At 35.9% G+C, this 18,813-nt stretch overlaps 1 protein-coding gene across 19 annotated transcripts in view; it reads left to right on the top strand.

Moving 5' to 3' along the window:
- The window catches only part of trol (terribly reduced optic lobes), a 1,072,318-nt gene that overhangs the window by 928,091 nt on the left and 125,414 nt on the right, over window positions 1-18,813 (top strand). For all 19 annotated transcript variants that reach the window (XM_083114888.1, XM_083114893.1, XM_083114886.1 and 16 more), the window contains 9 exons: window positions 472-623; window positions 1,578-1,758; window positions 4,802-4,953; window positions 5,706-5,829; window positions 9,157-9,451; window positions 11,055-11,199; window positions 13,721-13,838; window positions 15,741-15,921; window positions 17,942-18,178. In XM_083114888.1, coding sequence (XP_082971014.1) covers window positions 472-623; window positions 1,578-1,758; window positions 4,802-4,953; window positions 5,706-5,829; window positions 9,157-9,451; window positions 11,055-11,199; window positions 13,721-13,838; window positions 15,741-15,921; window positions 17,942-18,178 — 1,585 coding nt within the window. The remainder of the gene's footprint in view (window positions 1-471; window positions 624-1,577; window positions 1,759-4,801; window positions 4,954-5,705; window positions 5,830-9,156; window positions 9,452-11,054; window positions 11,200-13,720; window positions 13,839-15,740; window positions 15,922-17,941; window positions 18,179-18,813) is intronic.

Raw genomic sequence — 18,813 nt, 5'->3', positions numbered from 1 at the left:
TGTCTGATATGTGCATTGTTAATGGTTTGCATTTACACAGTTCTTTTAAATAATATTAATGTGTTTCTTCTGAATGAACTAGTTGATACTGAATGCTAAACTGGAGATATAACTTCAGAAAATATAATATCAGATTGTTAGTTATTCAAATTTGAATAACAAGTATATATGCATGACAATTACTTAAAATTATATAGAAAAGAAGTAAAACTTGAATGAATAATTAATATTTTTTCAGTTCATTTTGTGTTGTGTATTTACGTGCATGCTATATGTTGTCACTTCACAATAAAATTTTCTAATATATTAATAATGAATTAAAAATTGTCTTGATTATGCACTAGATTTTATAAATTCGACTAATGCACTTACATTAGTTATATTTCGGATACAATACCATGTAATTAAGTAAATGGGTTATTTTTACCACATATAGTGCAAAATAATTAACATAACTTTTCATACCAACAGAACCCGCTGGCCCAACAGTAGGACCAACATTTAGACCAACTCCTCCTGATGTGCCAACAATTTCAATTACAATAACAGAGCCAACCATTCAGATTGTCGAAGCAGGAAATACTGTTACATTCAGATGCTCAGGAAGATCTTTATCAAGAGCTGTGAGTATTTCTGTGTTATTTCACATGTAAAAATATATTGTTATGTTAATAATCAATGAACAATTTACATTTCATGATATGTATGTATTCAGAATTCCCAAGTAACCAAAAGTAGTTGGGCCAACTGTACTGAAAACGGTTGGCCCAACGAAAAAACATACCGTTGGCCAATGGTAATTTTGGCCGTGGTTCCAACAATGTTGAAAAAAAAAGTTTAAAATCGGCCTGCATCATTTCACTACCCTTAGTAACCTCAGTCATTTCACTACCTGTAGTAACCTCAGAATAACGCAGGCCGATTTTAAACTTTTTAAAATTGTTCAATGTTGAAATACGTGTTTTAGATGGAAAGGATCTTTTAACTTCAGGGACTGTTAATTTGTAATGGAATATGGAGGCTACAACAGTTTTAGGCATAGTTTTTGAATTCCTGTCTAACCTGTATCAAATCCACATCCTTATTCCTGGTTTTTAAAATATCTTGACGTGGCTATGGAAAGTTTTTCGAAGTCGAAGTTTTGGACCTGAAGAAGAGAACAGTAGATTCTCGAAAGGTCGTTTTGTAAATAACATACTCATAAAACGTACGTGCCATTTTTTGTGCTTTTTGAATATTTTTAAATATTTTTAAAGTACGTGTTATATTGCTAATGTGAGTAATTCGCACATTCATAATGAGTTCTGCCTATATAATATAAATTCTTATTGTTCCTTGAGTAACACTGATACAGGCCACAGGGTACACAACATGATACCCTGCCAGGGGACAACAATGAAGATATCGACAGCCATGAATGAATGCTTTGAAACTGATTACCGCCCACTGCCTCTTAGTAACAGCAGATGTTTCAAATCCCTTGTTTTTCAGCAAACACTTTTGTTTTAGTACACTCCAATGTACAAAAATCTGCATTTTCCAATTTTGTTATCTTATTTTGCAATGTTATCCCTTAGGATCCTGTAACACTTCGATGGAGCAAAGAAGCAGGAGAACTGCCTCGCGGAAGAGCTGTGGACGATGGCCAAGGCTTGCTTGTCATCACGAGTGTAACGGCTTCTGATTCAGGAACATACGTGTGCTCTGCTTCCGATGGCTACACCATTGTTACAGAAAGAGCAGTGCTCACAGTGGGAGGTAAAAACAAATTTTCCTTTTAACAATTATGATTTCTGTGTACATATAGCTTTAGGAACATTGATGTTCTCCAGTGTTGACACACTAACCAACCAAAAGGAACAACTAACATATCCACAACTGATGAAATGTTTTGTAAATTGATCAACCTCTAGTCAGTACCTAATTTTTCATATCCCTTCTACCTCCTTTGTAATCATTACAATTAGAAGAAATGATGAGTGAGAGATCAGGACAAACTCATCCTCATCCTTTGCCATTTCCTGCCTCTGGCTGGGTCGCCATAGAAGTCAAGCCTCCATTTTTTCCTGGTCTTCCATCACTCCTCTCTTTCCATGCTATTCCAATTTGTCCTCTTCTCCATATTTGTTTTATTTCTTTTTTTTTGTTTTAGAACACTCTCCGCTATCTGCTCTTTGCACCGACATCTTGGTCTCCCCCTTGGCCTTCTTCCCACTCCTTTTGTATTATTTTCATGTAGTTTACGGTTATTACAAGCATAAGAAAACAGTTTTTCTTTGTGACATTTCAGAACACATGCTCCCTTCATCAGACATTTATTTTCATTTCAATAAATGTCTGATGAAAGGAGCGTGTGTTCTCCTGAAATGTCACAACGAAAAACTGTTTTGTTATGCTTGTAATAAACGTAAACTACAGGAAAATAATTCTACAATGCAAGCAATGCGTACATACAAGAAACTATCCTTGTTCATTGTAAGCTCTTACTGGTAGTCTGTCTGCATCCATCCTCTTCATGTGTCCGAACCATCTCATCTGTGCCTGACCTATCCTGTCCTGAAGTGTTTTCCATTGAAAATGTATCGTGGAGATAAGTCAGCAAATCTCAATGTATGTGGAAATATTGTCTTCACCTTTATATGCAACATTATAGTGAACACTTTGAGCAGTTTTGTAACCTGTTGTGTTTTTTGACACCCTGTAGATAATAGTGCTAAGAACACATTCCCTTGTCATCTTTGCCAACCTGTTCTAAAATACTGATGATATAACATGGTTTACCAATCTGATGTAAGACAATTAACACATAAGCTGTTAACCTCTTGATTTATTTTTAAATTGATAATGTTTGTATAACTAGTGTTTGAGTGTGTGCAAACTTTTTTCTCAATGGCTTTTAATAGATTTACCTCTCTGGTATATTGTTCATAACATTTTTATATCTTTTACATGCTGCAACAGATTTTCCACAGAGTCTGCTAAAAATACCAGGTATCTTATTCTCTCTGCTGTCTTTCATTCCTTTTTCTGCATATTTTGTTGTAATCATAAGCTTCAATTATATTATTTTTAGTATTACCACATTCAATAGTGCTATTTTTCTAGTCTGGTTACTTTATTATATCTTGTTGAGATGTCATATGTGTATATGGAAAACTCCTTGTGTTGTCTTATCTTTTGGTTGGAACGTTGGACCTCTAGCGCAACTGTATCTCCTCCCTATCCTTGATAATGTTTTGTTTCATTTGCCTAATTGTTACTTGTTTCTTCTTTTTGAGGAACCATAATCATTTTAAGTTGATATCTCATTTACTTACATGAATATGACTAGTTCTTCAGTGTCTTTTCGTTTACCTTCATGTTTTAACAGCATAAAGTTTCAAAATTTTATCTTCTTATGTTTCAAAAGGGCAGCATCAATAGTCCTCTTGCAATATAAGTAGGGTGACTATACATCCCGTTTTGACCAGGACATATAATTAAAAAGCCACTATATGTCTCGTTTTATTAAAGTCTAGGAGTTACCTTGAAAACCAAGTCTAAATTTGAGACATTTCATGCTAAGAAAAAAAAGAGGTATTGTTTGTATGTGTTCCGTTATTTGTAGAGCAGTAAATAAGCATACAGTTTCTTTACGGAATTGCAACAAGAATTTAAATTTCCTACGTCTTGACACAAACTCAAAAAAAAAATCTAGAGTTGTGTGTGATATGTGGGGTAAGGTTTTCAGGGAGATTAATGAATGATTGACGAAGAATAAAGCTTCTTCTAGCATTACTCAACTTCAGCATAGGACTAACATTAAAGGTTGATCAGGTGGGACGAGAAATGCTTTGTAAATCGTACTGAGATTATAATAATTACTAATACCTTTTGACAACGGGAGATCATATTCATTTATTGTTTATGATTTATCATTAATAAATAGTAACTAATTTTATAATTAGGCCTAACCAATTTTTCAGGAGGAGGGGTAAACTGTTCTTCTTGGGATGTCCCGTTTTTGAGTCAAAATATTATAGTCATCCTAAATATAAGTAAAATGTTGAAAATATTTTTCATTTGTCAGATATCTTTAAACTTGACATTAGTTTTTGTTCAAACCTCAATATTCACTTGTTTTCTGGACTTCATTTAATCCTGACTTTCCCATGTGTATTAATTCAGAAAACCCTCAACTGGATTATTATTATGAAGATATTATATTGTAAAATGTTTTATTGTTGCATTAAATTAAGCTGAAGCTGCTAGTCATTATCATACTGCCATTCAAGAAGGAATTTTGGTAGTTGTTGTTTGCAACCATAAATTGTGGGGAAAAATTCACAATGCAAGCAATATATACATACAAGAAGTACTTCTTAATTAAGTTTACACTAAATAGTACATTCATTCTGGCTACATTACTTATAACCATGCACACTTGCATCTAACTGGACAAGAAAAGTGCTGGGTGATGCCGTGAAATGCAGATTGAGCAGCAGGGGCTATGAAAATCTTTGATTCTTACAGATCATAAAAGTTTCAGGCATAGTAACATGCGTAGTAAAAAAGTGATAATGAAAGAAAACAAATGCATATGAAGAAAATACCAAACTGAAATCAACAGCATTGTTTCATGTATGTACCTTCCTACTTTCCCTGTCACACAGTTGCATTCACACACTCGAGCTAGGTATGTCTTCTGCAGTCAAACTGTGCATACATTGAACATGAAAATCTTTTCATTTCGTCTGCATTATGTGTGCATGCTTTTTGATGTAAATTACCATATGTTATTGCAATTCTTTTCTTTTGACAGGCTCAACACCAACACCACCTCAAGTCACTATTTTGCCCCGATATCTGGAAGTCCGGGAGGGAGAGCCTGTGGAGTTTAGATGCCAAGCAAGTGGAAACCCAGCTCCCACCCTTAGGTGGACTGGTGGACAAAACAATCAGATAAATCCAGAGGTATTATAACACTCAAATAATTTAACATTAAAATTTGTGATTGATTTCCATTTGTAACATCCAAAGTCATGTATTCTCTGGCAGATTGGAAAGTAGAAAAATTCCATTCCTCATTACGATTATGGGTAAAGATGAAAAGCTGATTGTCCAGTAGATATGTAGGCATAATAATGTGAGGCATGTCAGAAAAGTAGATACAACGGATATTTATCTTAGGGAGAATGTGACAAACACCGACAGTAACCTTGATCCTTGCTCTTTCCAGTAGCCTTCGCAGTGCTACGCTGAGTCTTGTGAGAGTCTCACATGTTGGAAATGGCTGCGGCAATTGCTGTGATGCAGTTTCTCCAGGCAAAAAGTGAATGTCGTCTAGCCGATATTCATCACATTGCTGTAACATTATGAATCTATTTATTTATTTATTTAATCATCAGTATATGACAAAGTAGTGTCGTGCCTTCAATTCCTTTAACAAGGATATCAGATAGCCTCCAGCTCCTATGTTTGTCATAGATACCTGCAAAGGCCCAACACCACTTCATCACATTTTGACGAACGACATTCACCTTTTGCCTGGAGAAACTGTTTCATAGCCCACATTTCGCATTTAGCAGGATTCTTCATCGCCAAGTTCTGATCTGATGAAGCATTGTCAAGTGACACACATATCTGTTGTTCATGTTAGACATGTTACGCCAACAGTTAGCTAAAAGTTAAACTCTTTCATACTAAGAATATCTTATTTATTTCAGGCCATTTTTGAAAATGGAGTTTTCAGGATACATTCAGCTCGAAGATCTGATGAAGCTGAATATCACTGCACGGCAAGAAATCCATCCGGCTCTGACGTACAAAGAACTCTCCTTCTAGTGAGAGGTAAGAAATATGCAATAGATATTCCTTGCAATTTCCAATGTTACCACAATGTACAGTTACCTTTGTGTCATGGAAGGAATATAAGTATGTCTAAATCAATGTTCACAAAAAGTAACATTTTGTAAAGAGTTAATTTACATATCCAGTAATGCTCCTTCTGTGGTGGTATCATCATATTCTTCATGATTAAACACTTTAATTTTCTTATTGGTTTTCTGCTACTTATGATTGTCATGATGAAGATGAGTGATGTGAGATGAAATGGATGAAGTAGCATTCACATAAGCATATGCTACAGGAGGCAAAATCGAGAATTGACCACTCATCTTGTTGATCACATGAGCCACGTGTTTGACAGACACTTGATTTTGTGGGTGATGTTTATGATATTCTCAGACAGAACAATGAAGAAGCAGAATTTGCATACAATTTTTTAAAGCCAGGAACTTGATATTTGCTGCAAAGAACAATGTTTATATTTTACACATGTTAACGATATAACATAATAGTAATAGTTGAGCCAACCTCCGTGACATATTGGTTAGAATGCCATGCTAAAATGCCTGGAGTCCCAGGTTTGAATCCTGGCCTGGGCATTGGTATTCTATGTAAGTGTCCCTTCATCATATCATCACTCATAACCAGCTTTACAATTAGTCAAAAGTGGCAAAAAATCAAAGTAAAATAAACCAAATTAATCAATCAATAGTAATAGTTGAAATGTAAAATAGTGGTAACACAATTGAAAACTGCTCAGTTTGAAATTTTGGAAGAAAAAGAATGTTTATAATTGATTCATTGTTTCATTTTATTTTGCTCTTCTGCCACTTTTTGGCTAATCGAGAAGATGTGGATGAAAGATGAAGTTGACATTTGGAAAGATTCACCCCTTACACCCCATGTAGCAAGGTGTTCCTAACAATACCACCACCTGTAGTTATGGTACTGATAATTAACCTGCTTGCTAATGATATTGATAATCAACCTACTTGCTAATGATATTGATAACACTGCTCTGCAGCAAAAAATGAGGTTTTCAAATGAATGAGTGTTCCAAAATGGAATTTTCACGCTGAGTTCAACGGTGCAATCCGTTTTTTCCTATCACGTCAGATTTTCGAGAAAATCAGGAATTTGTGTTTCATAAAAGTCCCGTTTATATACCATAGGAGGGCATGGAGAGTATTTAGAGTTAAATTGTGATTACACCTTTGTATGTGATCTGGCAACACTATTTTAACTGTTTTTTGTTGCACAGGTGGTTGAGTGATTTGTATTCCTAGTGCTGAACGGTTGCATGAAGTGACAAATTACGTATATTCGGACAACAATGTCTTCACGTGGCTGCAAAAATGACCCGAACACTTTCTGTTACATATGTGGGAAGTACATGTTGTGTAAAAAAAGACTAAAGATAACGCCATTCGTCAAAGAAGCCTACCTTGCGTATTTTGGACTTGTGCGTGGCTATGAAAATAAACCATGGGTACCCCAGAAAGTATGTAAGACTTGTGTTGAAGGTTTGAGGTTCTGTATGAATGGACAAAGAGAGAAATTATATTTTCCTCTGTCAATGGTATGGAGGGAACAATTAAACCATACGGATGACTGTTATTTTTGTCAAGTTCAAGTGCAAGGTTTTAGTGCGAAGAACAAAAGTGACATAGTGGATCCACATTTGCGATCTGTAATGAGACCCATCAAACATGATGAAAGTCTACCTATTCCTTCTCGTCCATCTTCAAGCTGTACATTGCCTCGAAAGGAAGTTGTAAGCGATACAACGGACATCAGTGGATCAGTACAAGTGATAATACCCCACACTTATTTAGTCAGACCACACTGAATGACTTGGTACGTGATCTTGCGTCACCAAAGGAAAGTTCTGAACTGTTAGCTTCTGTACTGAAAGACAGACATTTATTGTTACCTGGCACTAACATTTTCATGTTACAGATCCCGGGAACAAGAAATAGTTTCTTTATTTTCAGAAGAAAGGTCTATGATCTTGTGCAATGACATACCGAAACTTGTAACGTGGCTTGGTGTAAAGTATGTAACTTCTGAATGGAGGCTTTTCATAGATTCTTCTGTAACCAGCCTGAAAGGTGTGTTACTCCACAATGGCAATGTTCTTGGATCTGTACCAGTTGCTTATTCTATTATTTGAAATAATCATATGAAAGTTTGCAGTTTCTATTGCAGTGTGTGAAGTACTCCGAGTATGGGTGGGTTGTATGTGGTGACTTCAAAGCTATCAACCTTTAACTGGAACTACAAACGGGATACACAAAAATGCCCTGTTTCCTGTGCAAGTGGAATAGTCGAGACAGACAAAATCACTGGCAAAGGCGGGAATGGCCAACCAGAAGACCCTTGACACCCGGAACAAAGAATGTTATGCATGTGCCCCTTGTGGAACCCACAAAAGTTCTTCTCCCTCCTCTACACATTAAATTGTGTATCATGAGCCAGTTTGTACGTGCCCTAGATAAGGACAGTGAGTGTTTATCAGAGAATGACCCTAGATAAGCTTAAAGCAGGTCTTTTTACTGGACCTCAGATCAGGAAATTAATGTGTGACCCCCATTTTGAGGATACAATGAGCCAAACGGAAAAGCAAGCCTGGGAGAGCTACAAAGATGTAAAAAACTTCCTAGGAAACGGAAGGAGTCCAGCTTATAAAACCATTCTGAACACCATGTTGGAAAATTTGAAAAAACTAGGTTGTAACATGAGTTTGAAGTTACACTTCCTACTTGCTCACATTGACTATTTTCCAGATACCTGTCTTGGATTTTACAGCGAGGAACAGGGTAAACGTTACCATCAGGATTTCAAATACATGGAAAGAAGATACCATGGTGGTTGGACTGTGAACATGATGGCAGACTACTGTTGGTCCCTGAAAAGGGAAAGTACTTCTCATGCATTAGGAACAAGTTCAAAAAGACGAAAATTCCTGCCTGTAAAATAAGTGAGGTCACTAAATAATATCACTTGTTGGTAGTTCTTGTGAACTGTACGTACATTGTGTTTACAATTACATAATTATAATATACACCACGTTTTTAAGCATGGCAATGATCTTGTTGAAGGGTATAAATATATGTCGGTAATGGTTCAATATGCAAATTTTGTTTTCTTTTTTTCAACAATCTGGACGTGATAGAAGAAAACTGGTTACATATTTGGAATCAGCGCCCCGAAATTAGGGGGAAACTACATTCGAAACCAAAACATCAAGAAAAAAATTTCAAATTGCAGAGCGGTGTAATCAACCTACTTGCTAATGATATTCTAACTGAAGGCTTGTTTCTTTTGTAGAAGGCTCCATTTCTCCTGGAGAACCAACTGTTCAGCTGAACGTTGAGCCATCTGATTACCAAGGACCAGTGGGAGGAACCGTGAGGCTGTCGTGTTTGGGTGCAAGAGACAGAAGTGTTTCCATGAGATGGAGCAGATCGGATGCTCCTCTTCCAGCATCAGCTCAAGATTCAGATGGTGTGCTGACCATTTTCAATGCTTCACCTGCAGACTCTGGCATTTACGTATGCACAGCGGTGACATCTTCAGGAGCTACATCACAAGCACAAGCCCGTGTAACCATCCTTTCACACAGGTTTGAATCCATACTTTCACATACGTTTGCAATCATTCTTTCACACAGGCTTGTATTTTGTAGTCAAGAGTAAATTTCCAATGTGGGGGACTTGCTGAAAAACAAACTCAAATTCATACAACTTACACCTTATCCCAATAATCAGCGTTGTGTTGTTTTTATAGACTCCACGTGATGCTCAAGATAAGTAAATCTGGACTGGACCAACTGTTTAACCTTTAAACAGCCAATGGGTCATATATGACCCATAGAAAGTATAGGCGAAAACAGCCAATGGGTCATATATGACCCATGGTACTGATTACAACATTCACGTGCTTTTAGGACCTTCATAGTTGTATGTGAGGTTGTAAATGCTGACAGATGTTGAGATAAGACTTTGAAATGTCATGTTAAAGAAAACCCACCCCCTCCCCCTTTCTCTAATATTCAAATTAGCTATTTTTAACCAAAATGCAGGATTGTACATCTTGCATCATATTTGAGCCCGTATGAGAACTAGGGACTTGAAACAAGTTTCACTTTGTTGCAAAAGGTCTACTCTTCGAAAACAATGCAAAGGTTTGCGCCCTTTTTCCAAAATAACTGGAGAAGAGGGGGCGAACGCCAGATTTTTTTTTCCATTGAAATTTGGAGACTTGGCCCCTCCCAACCCAGTTTTTCTCACTTGGGCTTTCTGAGTTGTACACGGTCGCGTGCTCCGATGTTTTTGCTTTCAAACAAAAGTTATCCGAAGTAGATTGCTCAAATAGTCTCAGAGATATACTAATTTATTCTCTAATATGCAAATTAGTTATTTTTGCCAAAATGCAGGATTGTACGTATTGCATCATATTTCAGCCTGCATGAGGACTAGAGACTTGTAAGAAGTTTCACTTTGTTGCAAAAGGTCTACTCTTTGAAAACAATGCAAAGGTTTGCGCCCTTTTCCAAATAACGGGAGAAGAGGGTGCAAATGCCAATCCAATGTGCAGTTTGCTTACACAGGGGATCAAACCCTAAATCCCTTCATTACAAGGCAACAACATTACCACTACATCCACCATTCATTGCATATTTCCTCTGGTTGGTTGTAAAAATGGCCCATGAGGCCAAAACATGCCTGCTTAAATAAGGACCATTCTATTCCATTCTATACTGGATATTGGCATAATCTGAATTGTCTACCGGAAATGAATGTAAATTATAGGAATTTTATGTGTGGTTTAATGATTCTATAACAATGACAATTTTCTCATAATTGTACATCAAATGAATTGTAATTAGACTTACAGGAAACAAAAATACTTTTCTAACAAAAGATTCAATCGTATTGCATTAAAGTAGTTAAAAGCTATAGAAATTTGAGAGTAAAAGAAAATTTTTATGTAACTTTCTGTGTGCCATAAACTATATTATTCATTTATTGACATTCTCTGCATTCATAGGCAGTTTTTTCACTTCAACCTTCAGGTTGTCTTGCACATTATGATTCATATATCACATAGGTAATTAAATTGCAAAATGAAAAGTTTTGTAGCAGACCCGAAAATGCTCTTTAAGTGTGTTTTGGTCCTAGTCTTTACGCATGTTAATCAATTTCTCCTGTCTTAATTCATTTCAGAGCACCACCCACAGTACGCATAGAGCCTGATCGTCAAACAATCTCCCAGGGTACAACTGCTGAGTTAAGATGCCTGGCTTCAGGTGATCCAAATCCAACAATTCGCTGGAGCAAAGTTGGAGAAGAACTTCCAAGTAACATTCAGGTAATTTAATAACATTTTGAGTCTACCAGTACAGTTGATACCCATTGTGGAATAGTATTTTTAAGAAATACTTTTATGGAACAACTGTAATATTATTAAAGATATAATGTAACAAGGCAAGAAGCTCTGAATGTAATGGAGTGAAAGAGATTCTTTTTTGTTCTAAAATAAAAGCAAGATATTCTCACTTGTTCTAAAATAAAAGCAAGATAATCTCACTTGTTCTAAAATAAAAGCATTATAATCTCACTTGTTCTAAAATAAAAGCAAGATAATCTCACTTGTTCTAAAATAAAAGCAAGATAATCTCACTTGTTCTAAAATAAAAGCAATATAATCTCACTTGTTCTAAAATAAAAGTAAGATAATCTCACTTGTTCTAAAATACAAGCATAATAATCTCACTTGTTGTAAAATAAAGGCAAGATAATCTCACTTGTTCTAAAATAAAAGCAAGATAATCTCACTTGTTCTAAAATAAAAGCATTATAATCTCACTTGTTGACAACTGCATTTAGTAAAACATCCAACTTTGTCACAGGTGAACCAAATTTGATTCCTGAAATAGGTGTATTGGAGTTTGTCAGTTTTCCTGAAGAAGGTAAAGATGACAGGAGCATGGTACTGATTACATCACCTCTACTGTAGGTGATATTGAGAATGTGGAGACTATATCTGCTACAAGTGTAATGCACAAAGGAGAAGTTTGCCTTTTAGATCTTACCTGCTCATTGCTTAAAACATTTATGTTGAAGAAGTTTGTGAATATCTAATATTTTGCCATCATGATAATATTCATTCCTTCAGTGTTGTTTTGAATGCAGTAACTAGGGTCCAAGACCTTTAGGTTCAAACTTGTGACTGTGTAGTTGTGAAAAGGGTACAAGAAAACACCAAAATTATTGCATGTTAGGTTGACATTCATTACATAATGTCATAACATATTGTGATGTGCGTATTACTCACAGCTAAATAATGAAGAACTTTAAAAAGATCTAAGATCAGTTACTTACGTGTTAAAAAGATCTAAGATCAGTTACTTACGTGTTCGTTCAAAACAAAGTTTCATAGGTCAAGACTGCCTCTTTCTTCACGTTAATGCGTATTTCTTAGGCACCAAACATGGTGTCACATGAAAGTGTTAGTTGAGGATACAGGTTAAAGGTTATGGTAAGAAACACTTACTGAAGAACCCGCATTGTATCTATAAAAGCAGTCATTCTGTCCACACACAAATCTAAAACCGCGCATATCATATGATGGTTTTTATAGCTACAATGCAGGTTCTTCAGTAAGTGTTTTTTTACCATAACCTTTAAATCGTAGTTTTTCTTGTATGTACGCATTGCTTGCATTATAGAATGATTTTCTCGTAGTTTACGATTATTACAAGCATAAGAAAACAGTTTTTCTTTGTGACGTTTCAGGAGAACACACGCTCCTTTCATCAGACATTTATTTTCATTTTGACTAAAGATACAGTTATAACAATGGTTAGTAATTTTTTTTAAACAAGAAGAATCCGTTATGAAAGAATACGCATTAACCTGAAGAAGGAGTCAGTCTCGACCTCTGAAATGTTGTTTTGATCGACAAATCGTACTCACGCACGTAAGTAATTGATCTTAGATCTTTTTAAAGTTCTTCAACATTACATAATGGTTCATTGTAAACATTATGCTTGTCAGATCAGAGATCAGTAGTGCATCTGAACTGACACACGGGTGACCTAAGTTCCAACTCCTATGGGGTGAGTGGGAATTTTTCTAGCTGTGTGTCTGCATGCAGTGGCTCTGGGGTTCACCCTGCCTCTAATAAATGGATACCTGGGAGGGGGAGGTAATGGTATTCAGAGCAGGGTTGTTAAAGGGAACCAGGAACCCAGAAATTCTAATGGGTTCTGTTGGGACCGGAACTTTTTTTTTTTTTTTCATACAATTTAAATTTGGTCCAAGTTGTGTATTGTTTCATTTCAATACAATACTTGGACCGGATTTAAATTGATTCAGAATAAAGGTTCCTCCTGATCAGAAAAAAAAGGTTCCTCGAGCATATTAAGTTGATCCAGGGAAATGGTTCCTCAACTGAATTGGAATACTTTATAGATAAAAGGGTCTTTACAGTTCAGAACCCATCTATGCTTGCTTTTTTTCTCTCCTGGACCGGAATTGTATTTATTTAAAATTTCTGGCCCTTTTAACAACCCTGATCCAAAGCATGGTGCTGATCACGTCACATCACAAATAGGCTGATATTCTGAATTCTGATTTGTCCCCCCGACACACACACACACACACACATGATTGCAACAAGCTGTGGTGGCATATTGCACCACTTCAAATTCAAAACTTGATTCATCAGCCAATACAGTAATAGCAAATGTAAGATTCTTCTGTCAGTTTTCAAAATCAGGTTGGCACAAGATACAAGTCATGCTATAATTAATTTGTTTGAGCCCCAATATGTCACGTAAACATCTTCAATGTTATAGTAATAACAGCTCAATATTTATCTTTTATAGACTACTGGCTCACTGCTGAGAATCATTAATGCTCTGGTGAGAGATCGAGGAGTGTATGTGTGTACTGCAGAGAACGCTGGTGGAATTGCACAAGCATCAGCTATTGTTGAAGTTGAACGTAAGTTTTTTCTCAGTTAGTTATGCAAGGGAGACAATAGTTCAGTGAGGTATGCTATAATGCCATAATACTACAGCTTCTAACTTTTGAAAGTAATTTATTGCACTTGAGTCACTGTTGATTAGTTCTGAGCCAGTACTGATACCGACGTATCAGTGTTGCAGTTATATTAGTATAAGGTGTTAATGCATTCTGGTACTTTCATGGTCTGGAAAAGTGCAGCATGTTGCTTTCAAGGAGTCTTATTATACTGGCAATTATGCAACTATTGTACCTAATTATACTGGCACATATGCAACTATTGTACCTAATTATACTGGCACATATGCAACTATTGTACCTAATTATACTGGCACATATGCAACTATTGTACCTAATTATACTGGCAATTATGCAACTATTGTACCTAATTATACTGGCAATTGTACAACTATTGTACCATCCTTTTATTTTGCACCAGAATTGTGTGTGAACCAGATTTTGAGAGTACATAACAAGATTTTGATATTTCTATGGAAATTTGTGAATACTTTAAACCAAAGCTGATAATTTGGTGCATATAATTGGAGCAGTAACAATTTTTATTTGTACAATTTTCAAACATTTGTATTGGTTGGAATTGGTGAGACCACTGGCATAGGCTCAGGACTACTGTTGATATAGACATGTTTGTGAAATGTTGAACAAGAATACAAACAAAATATTATTCATAAATTTAGCAGTATTATTTTTAGATATGTTTAATGTGGCAAACAAAGGATTTTTTGAAGTAAGACTTGAAGCTTTCCTGGCGACGAATGATGAAAAGATTCTCTCAGGCTATCGACCAGGTGAATTGCGGAAAAGATTCTAAGCTTTCGAGAGCTAACGTCACTCTCATCTTCAGGGTAGAAGTAGTAATAGTAAATTTAAGATTCTTCTGTTTCTTTTCATAATCACGTTGACACATGATGAGAGCGACGTTAGCTCCGAAAAGCTTGGAATCTTTTCCGCAACTCACCTGGTCGATAGACTGAGCGAACCTTTTCAAAGGCTTTTTGTAATATTTTTATAGTAGAGATGAAATTATGCAAAATTTTGTCCAATGCTGATAATGTGCTAACGTAATACTACAAATGTTTATAACCAGTATTCTGTGGATGTGATATAAGATCAAGTCTTCCTGAAGAATCTGAAAGCCAACTGACTGCAAGTTTTGCCTTTAAAAAGAAGTGTGTATCAGGAACTTTACCACTGAATAATACACTAATATATATATATTGCTAATAGTAACATTGCAGAAATCAATCTGTCCCATCTCTTATTAGTTACTATGAGTATAATGCTAAAATCTTCCTTGTGTCATATAAGTATATTTTGTATCTCGTCATAATCAATAACCACCACCAAACGTGCTTTGCTGTGTCACTACATGCTTGAGAATGATGCTCTGAATGGATTTAAATTAGTTAATTCTCTTATAAAGTTTCATCTGGAAACAATTTTTTTTTTAAATTTAATGCATTGCCCTAATATTGACAAAGTTTAAAGTTTTTGAGTCCACGTTTATTTATACAGAAAGGCTAGTCAGGACTGGACGTACAGTCATGAACGCTTCTGGGTTGTAATGATTACATTTTAAGTTAATGAGAGTGTTACAACCCAGAAATGTCTGTGACTGTACAAGATGTAAACAATTTAATATAGGTTCTGATTGACTGTGCCAAGTGCATTTGCTATGGATTGAACCTATAATCTCTTTCTTACAAAGCTATGGTTATATCCATTGTCTGTAATCAAGGGGTCTTGAGTTTTATTTTTCTTTGGAAGCACATGACATTAATTTGCAAACTACTTTCAGCATTTTTGATTACCCAATCTGATCTTAGAAATGTTTTTTTTAAAAGTACATTTTAATTCTAGGTCGAGAGCCACCTGCTGTGGAACTATATCCAGAATCTATTCAGACTGTTGTGAGTGGAGGAAGTGCACTGATGCAGTGTCGAGTGACAGGCGGCATTCCCTCACCTCGTCTACGCTGGAGTCGTATTGATGGAAGACCTTTGTCAGCCAGCATTGAGGAACTTCCAGGAGGAGTGCTGAGGTATGTGAACTTTCCATTTGCTCACTTGGTTAATTAGATTAGATCTTGTAGCCTGTTGTATTATGATGTAAAATATTTGCATTACCACAGTTCATTATTACAGAAAAACTACAAATTACTTACTTGCAATTATCTTAAGTTTCAGAAGTAGTAGAAAGCTTAATTTTTTTTGTGGTCTCGGAACGTCTTCAATACTCAACATTTTAACCCATTTCAAATGTCCTTTTCAATACTTACATCAATAATGAAATAAAATAAACAATTAAGTTCTAAACAGTTCCTTCCATTTACAAAGGGCATTGTTACATTTCAATTATCTGTATTCTTTATATAATAATAATAATAATAATAGTAACTCGTGGCTCAACCCCCCTTGAAGGGCCTTGGCCTATCTCCCGACTGCCAGTCTCCCACCCACAATCCGACGTAGAGGTGTAGAGATCTTCAACTGGTAATGGTGTGACGTGGGGTCAGCATGTCGAAACCCAAGCCGTTACAGGAGATTTTTATGACCGGGCTATGCTACACACTCGTTGCTCCCCAATTTTCTCACATTGGTGTGTTGCCACCGGCACTATACACAGGCCGAGAACCCAGAGACTGAACCCAGGCAGACTTGAAACCATTCCGTCCCGCAGTCGGAGCACAAAGCACAGACCCTTGGAATGCACTGCCATGGAGGAGGACTGTATTCTTTATATAGCTAATGAAAAATATATGTGAAATGTGTCAAAGCTTTGATTATTAAAAACTTCAGTCACTTCAAGAAAATGAGCACTTTTATTATTTTAACTGTGGATGTACTAACTAGACCATTGCAGAAATGTAAACATTTATCTTAATTTCTAAAATATTTAAATTTATTCCCAACTAGATGTACCGGGTGTCCCAGAAGTCTTTCACTGATTACAAACTTTATTCATATCCGCTATATGCAATGTAGAGATGTGAAAGTGGTGCCAAAATGTTGGAAAACTAACCAAGTTTATTTGTTGCAGGTTTGAGTAATGTGGCTGTAGTGTAGCAGTGTCAGTGCCAAGGAATCCGGAATTAATGTTCTTGACATCGGGTGGCATCTTTCCATACAATGTTTCTTGGACTTGACAGGATTTGGGAATGAAGATATATTCCATTTTTTAAATACCAACTTATTGATGGCAGATATTCTAGACGAAAGAATTCTGTACATTTGAAAGTTCCTCTGCACTATTATTGGTGACTGGGTCTCGTGATACCAGAGGACATGCTGAGCTTTTTCCTGATTTGTTTCTGGTTTTCTGGGTATTGACACTGCTATATTACAGCCACGTTACTCAAACCTGCAACAGAAGAACTTGTTTTCCAACATTTTGCCACCAATTTCACATCTCTACCTTGCATATACTGGATATGAATAAAGTTTGAAATCAGAGAAAGACTTCTGGGACACCCTGTATTATTTCACTGAATGTCTGTAGGTTGCATTGTCTCTAGGTTGCATTATGAATAAATCTTAATGTTTATATCAAATTCAAGGATTGAAATACCATATATTTTGTAGTCTGTGTGAAGCGATTTTATGTTCATCACTTGTATTCGTCCGAGCAAGATGGTCTAATATAGTTCTCAGCATAGAAACTGTAATGTTCTTCATTAACCCAACAATGACAGTACATGTTTTTCCACACTTTAACTACATAAGACAAACATTAAAAATTCTCCAACTGTCTACCATATTCTCAATGATATCATGGCAGGAGGAGCCTTACCCAATAGCATTATGGCAGGAGAATGGTGCTGATAACATCACCTCTACTGTGGCGAAGATTGAAAATGTGTTGAACCCTAACCAAACACCCCTCTATGTGCCTTCATAGGTGTACATTTTTAGAATATTGGTTTTTGTTGTCAGTAAATTTTATTAGTAGAAGGAAAAATTTCATATCGGCCAATAATCATTATTTGCAAGATGATGTAAATTGATTTTTGAAAGATGTATTTTCCTGTTTTTTAATTGTCTGTCTTCTGTAAATTATTACAGGTTCAATAGCGTCACAAAGTCCGAAGAGGGACAGTACATTTGCAATGCAGAGAATGATGCTGGCACGACTAGTGCAGTTGCCTCCCTCGTGATCCAATCAGCTCCTAGGATAATAAGCTTCCCAAGGAACCCCTTGACAGTCAGAGCTGGGGAGAGGATCAGACTGGAATGTAGAGCAGAAGGAGATCCTCTGCCATCAGTTGCATGGTCACGTCATCGACCAGGAGTCGAGTTCTAGTAAGTATTGCTAATTAACCTTTCAGGACACACACTTCATTTACGCAAGCAGGTGCATGTTGTACTTTCTACAAATTATAGCTTTTTTCACAAGCTTCATTTATTTTGTTCTGCACGACTGTTTTTTTTAATGTTTTTATTTTATATGTTTATGTATTTTTTTATTTTTAATTGCTTTAATTTATTTTTATTGGGTAAGATTATTTTATTAATTTTCGAGACACATTGCACAGTGGTTCAGATCCAAATTTAAACTGTAGGGACAGTGCTGATTAGCCTATATATGCATAAAGTGGCTTAAAACACTAATTCCAAGTTTTTAAATTCTTTTATTATTTTATATTGGTGACAATGGTTTTTCATGAATACAAAATATGTTATGCAAGAGATTATTCATTACAATATTTTAATAATTCACTTGAACTTATATGAAAGCAAATTAAAAAAATTAAAGATCCTTGAAGATACCATTCTTTTTCATTTGTGACACGTTGAATAAAACCAAATCACTCACAAACCGTACGACAAACAAAAAGAAAATACTATGCGAGAAGGCAGGTGTTGCAACAAGTACAACTTTCACTGATGCTCATTGTTCGAAACCTTTTTTGTCGCTGAAAAACCATTAGGAGAGT

The sequence above is a fragment of the Lepisma saccharinum genome, chromosome 29 (assembly GCF_977018435.1).
Source record: "Lepisma saccharinum chromosome 29, izLepSacc3.1, whole genome shotgun sequence".
Taxonomy (NCBI): Eukaryota; Metazoa; Arthropoda; class Insecta; order Zygentoma; family Lepismatidae; genus Lepisma; species Lepisma saccharinum.
This window is presented reverse-complemented; position numbering and strand designations above follow the sequence as displayed.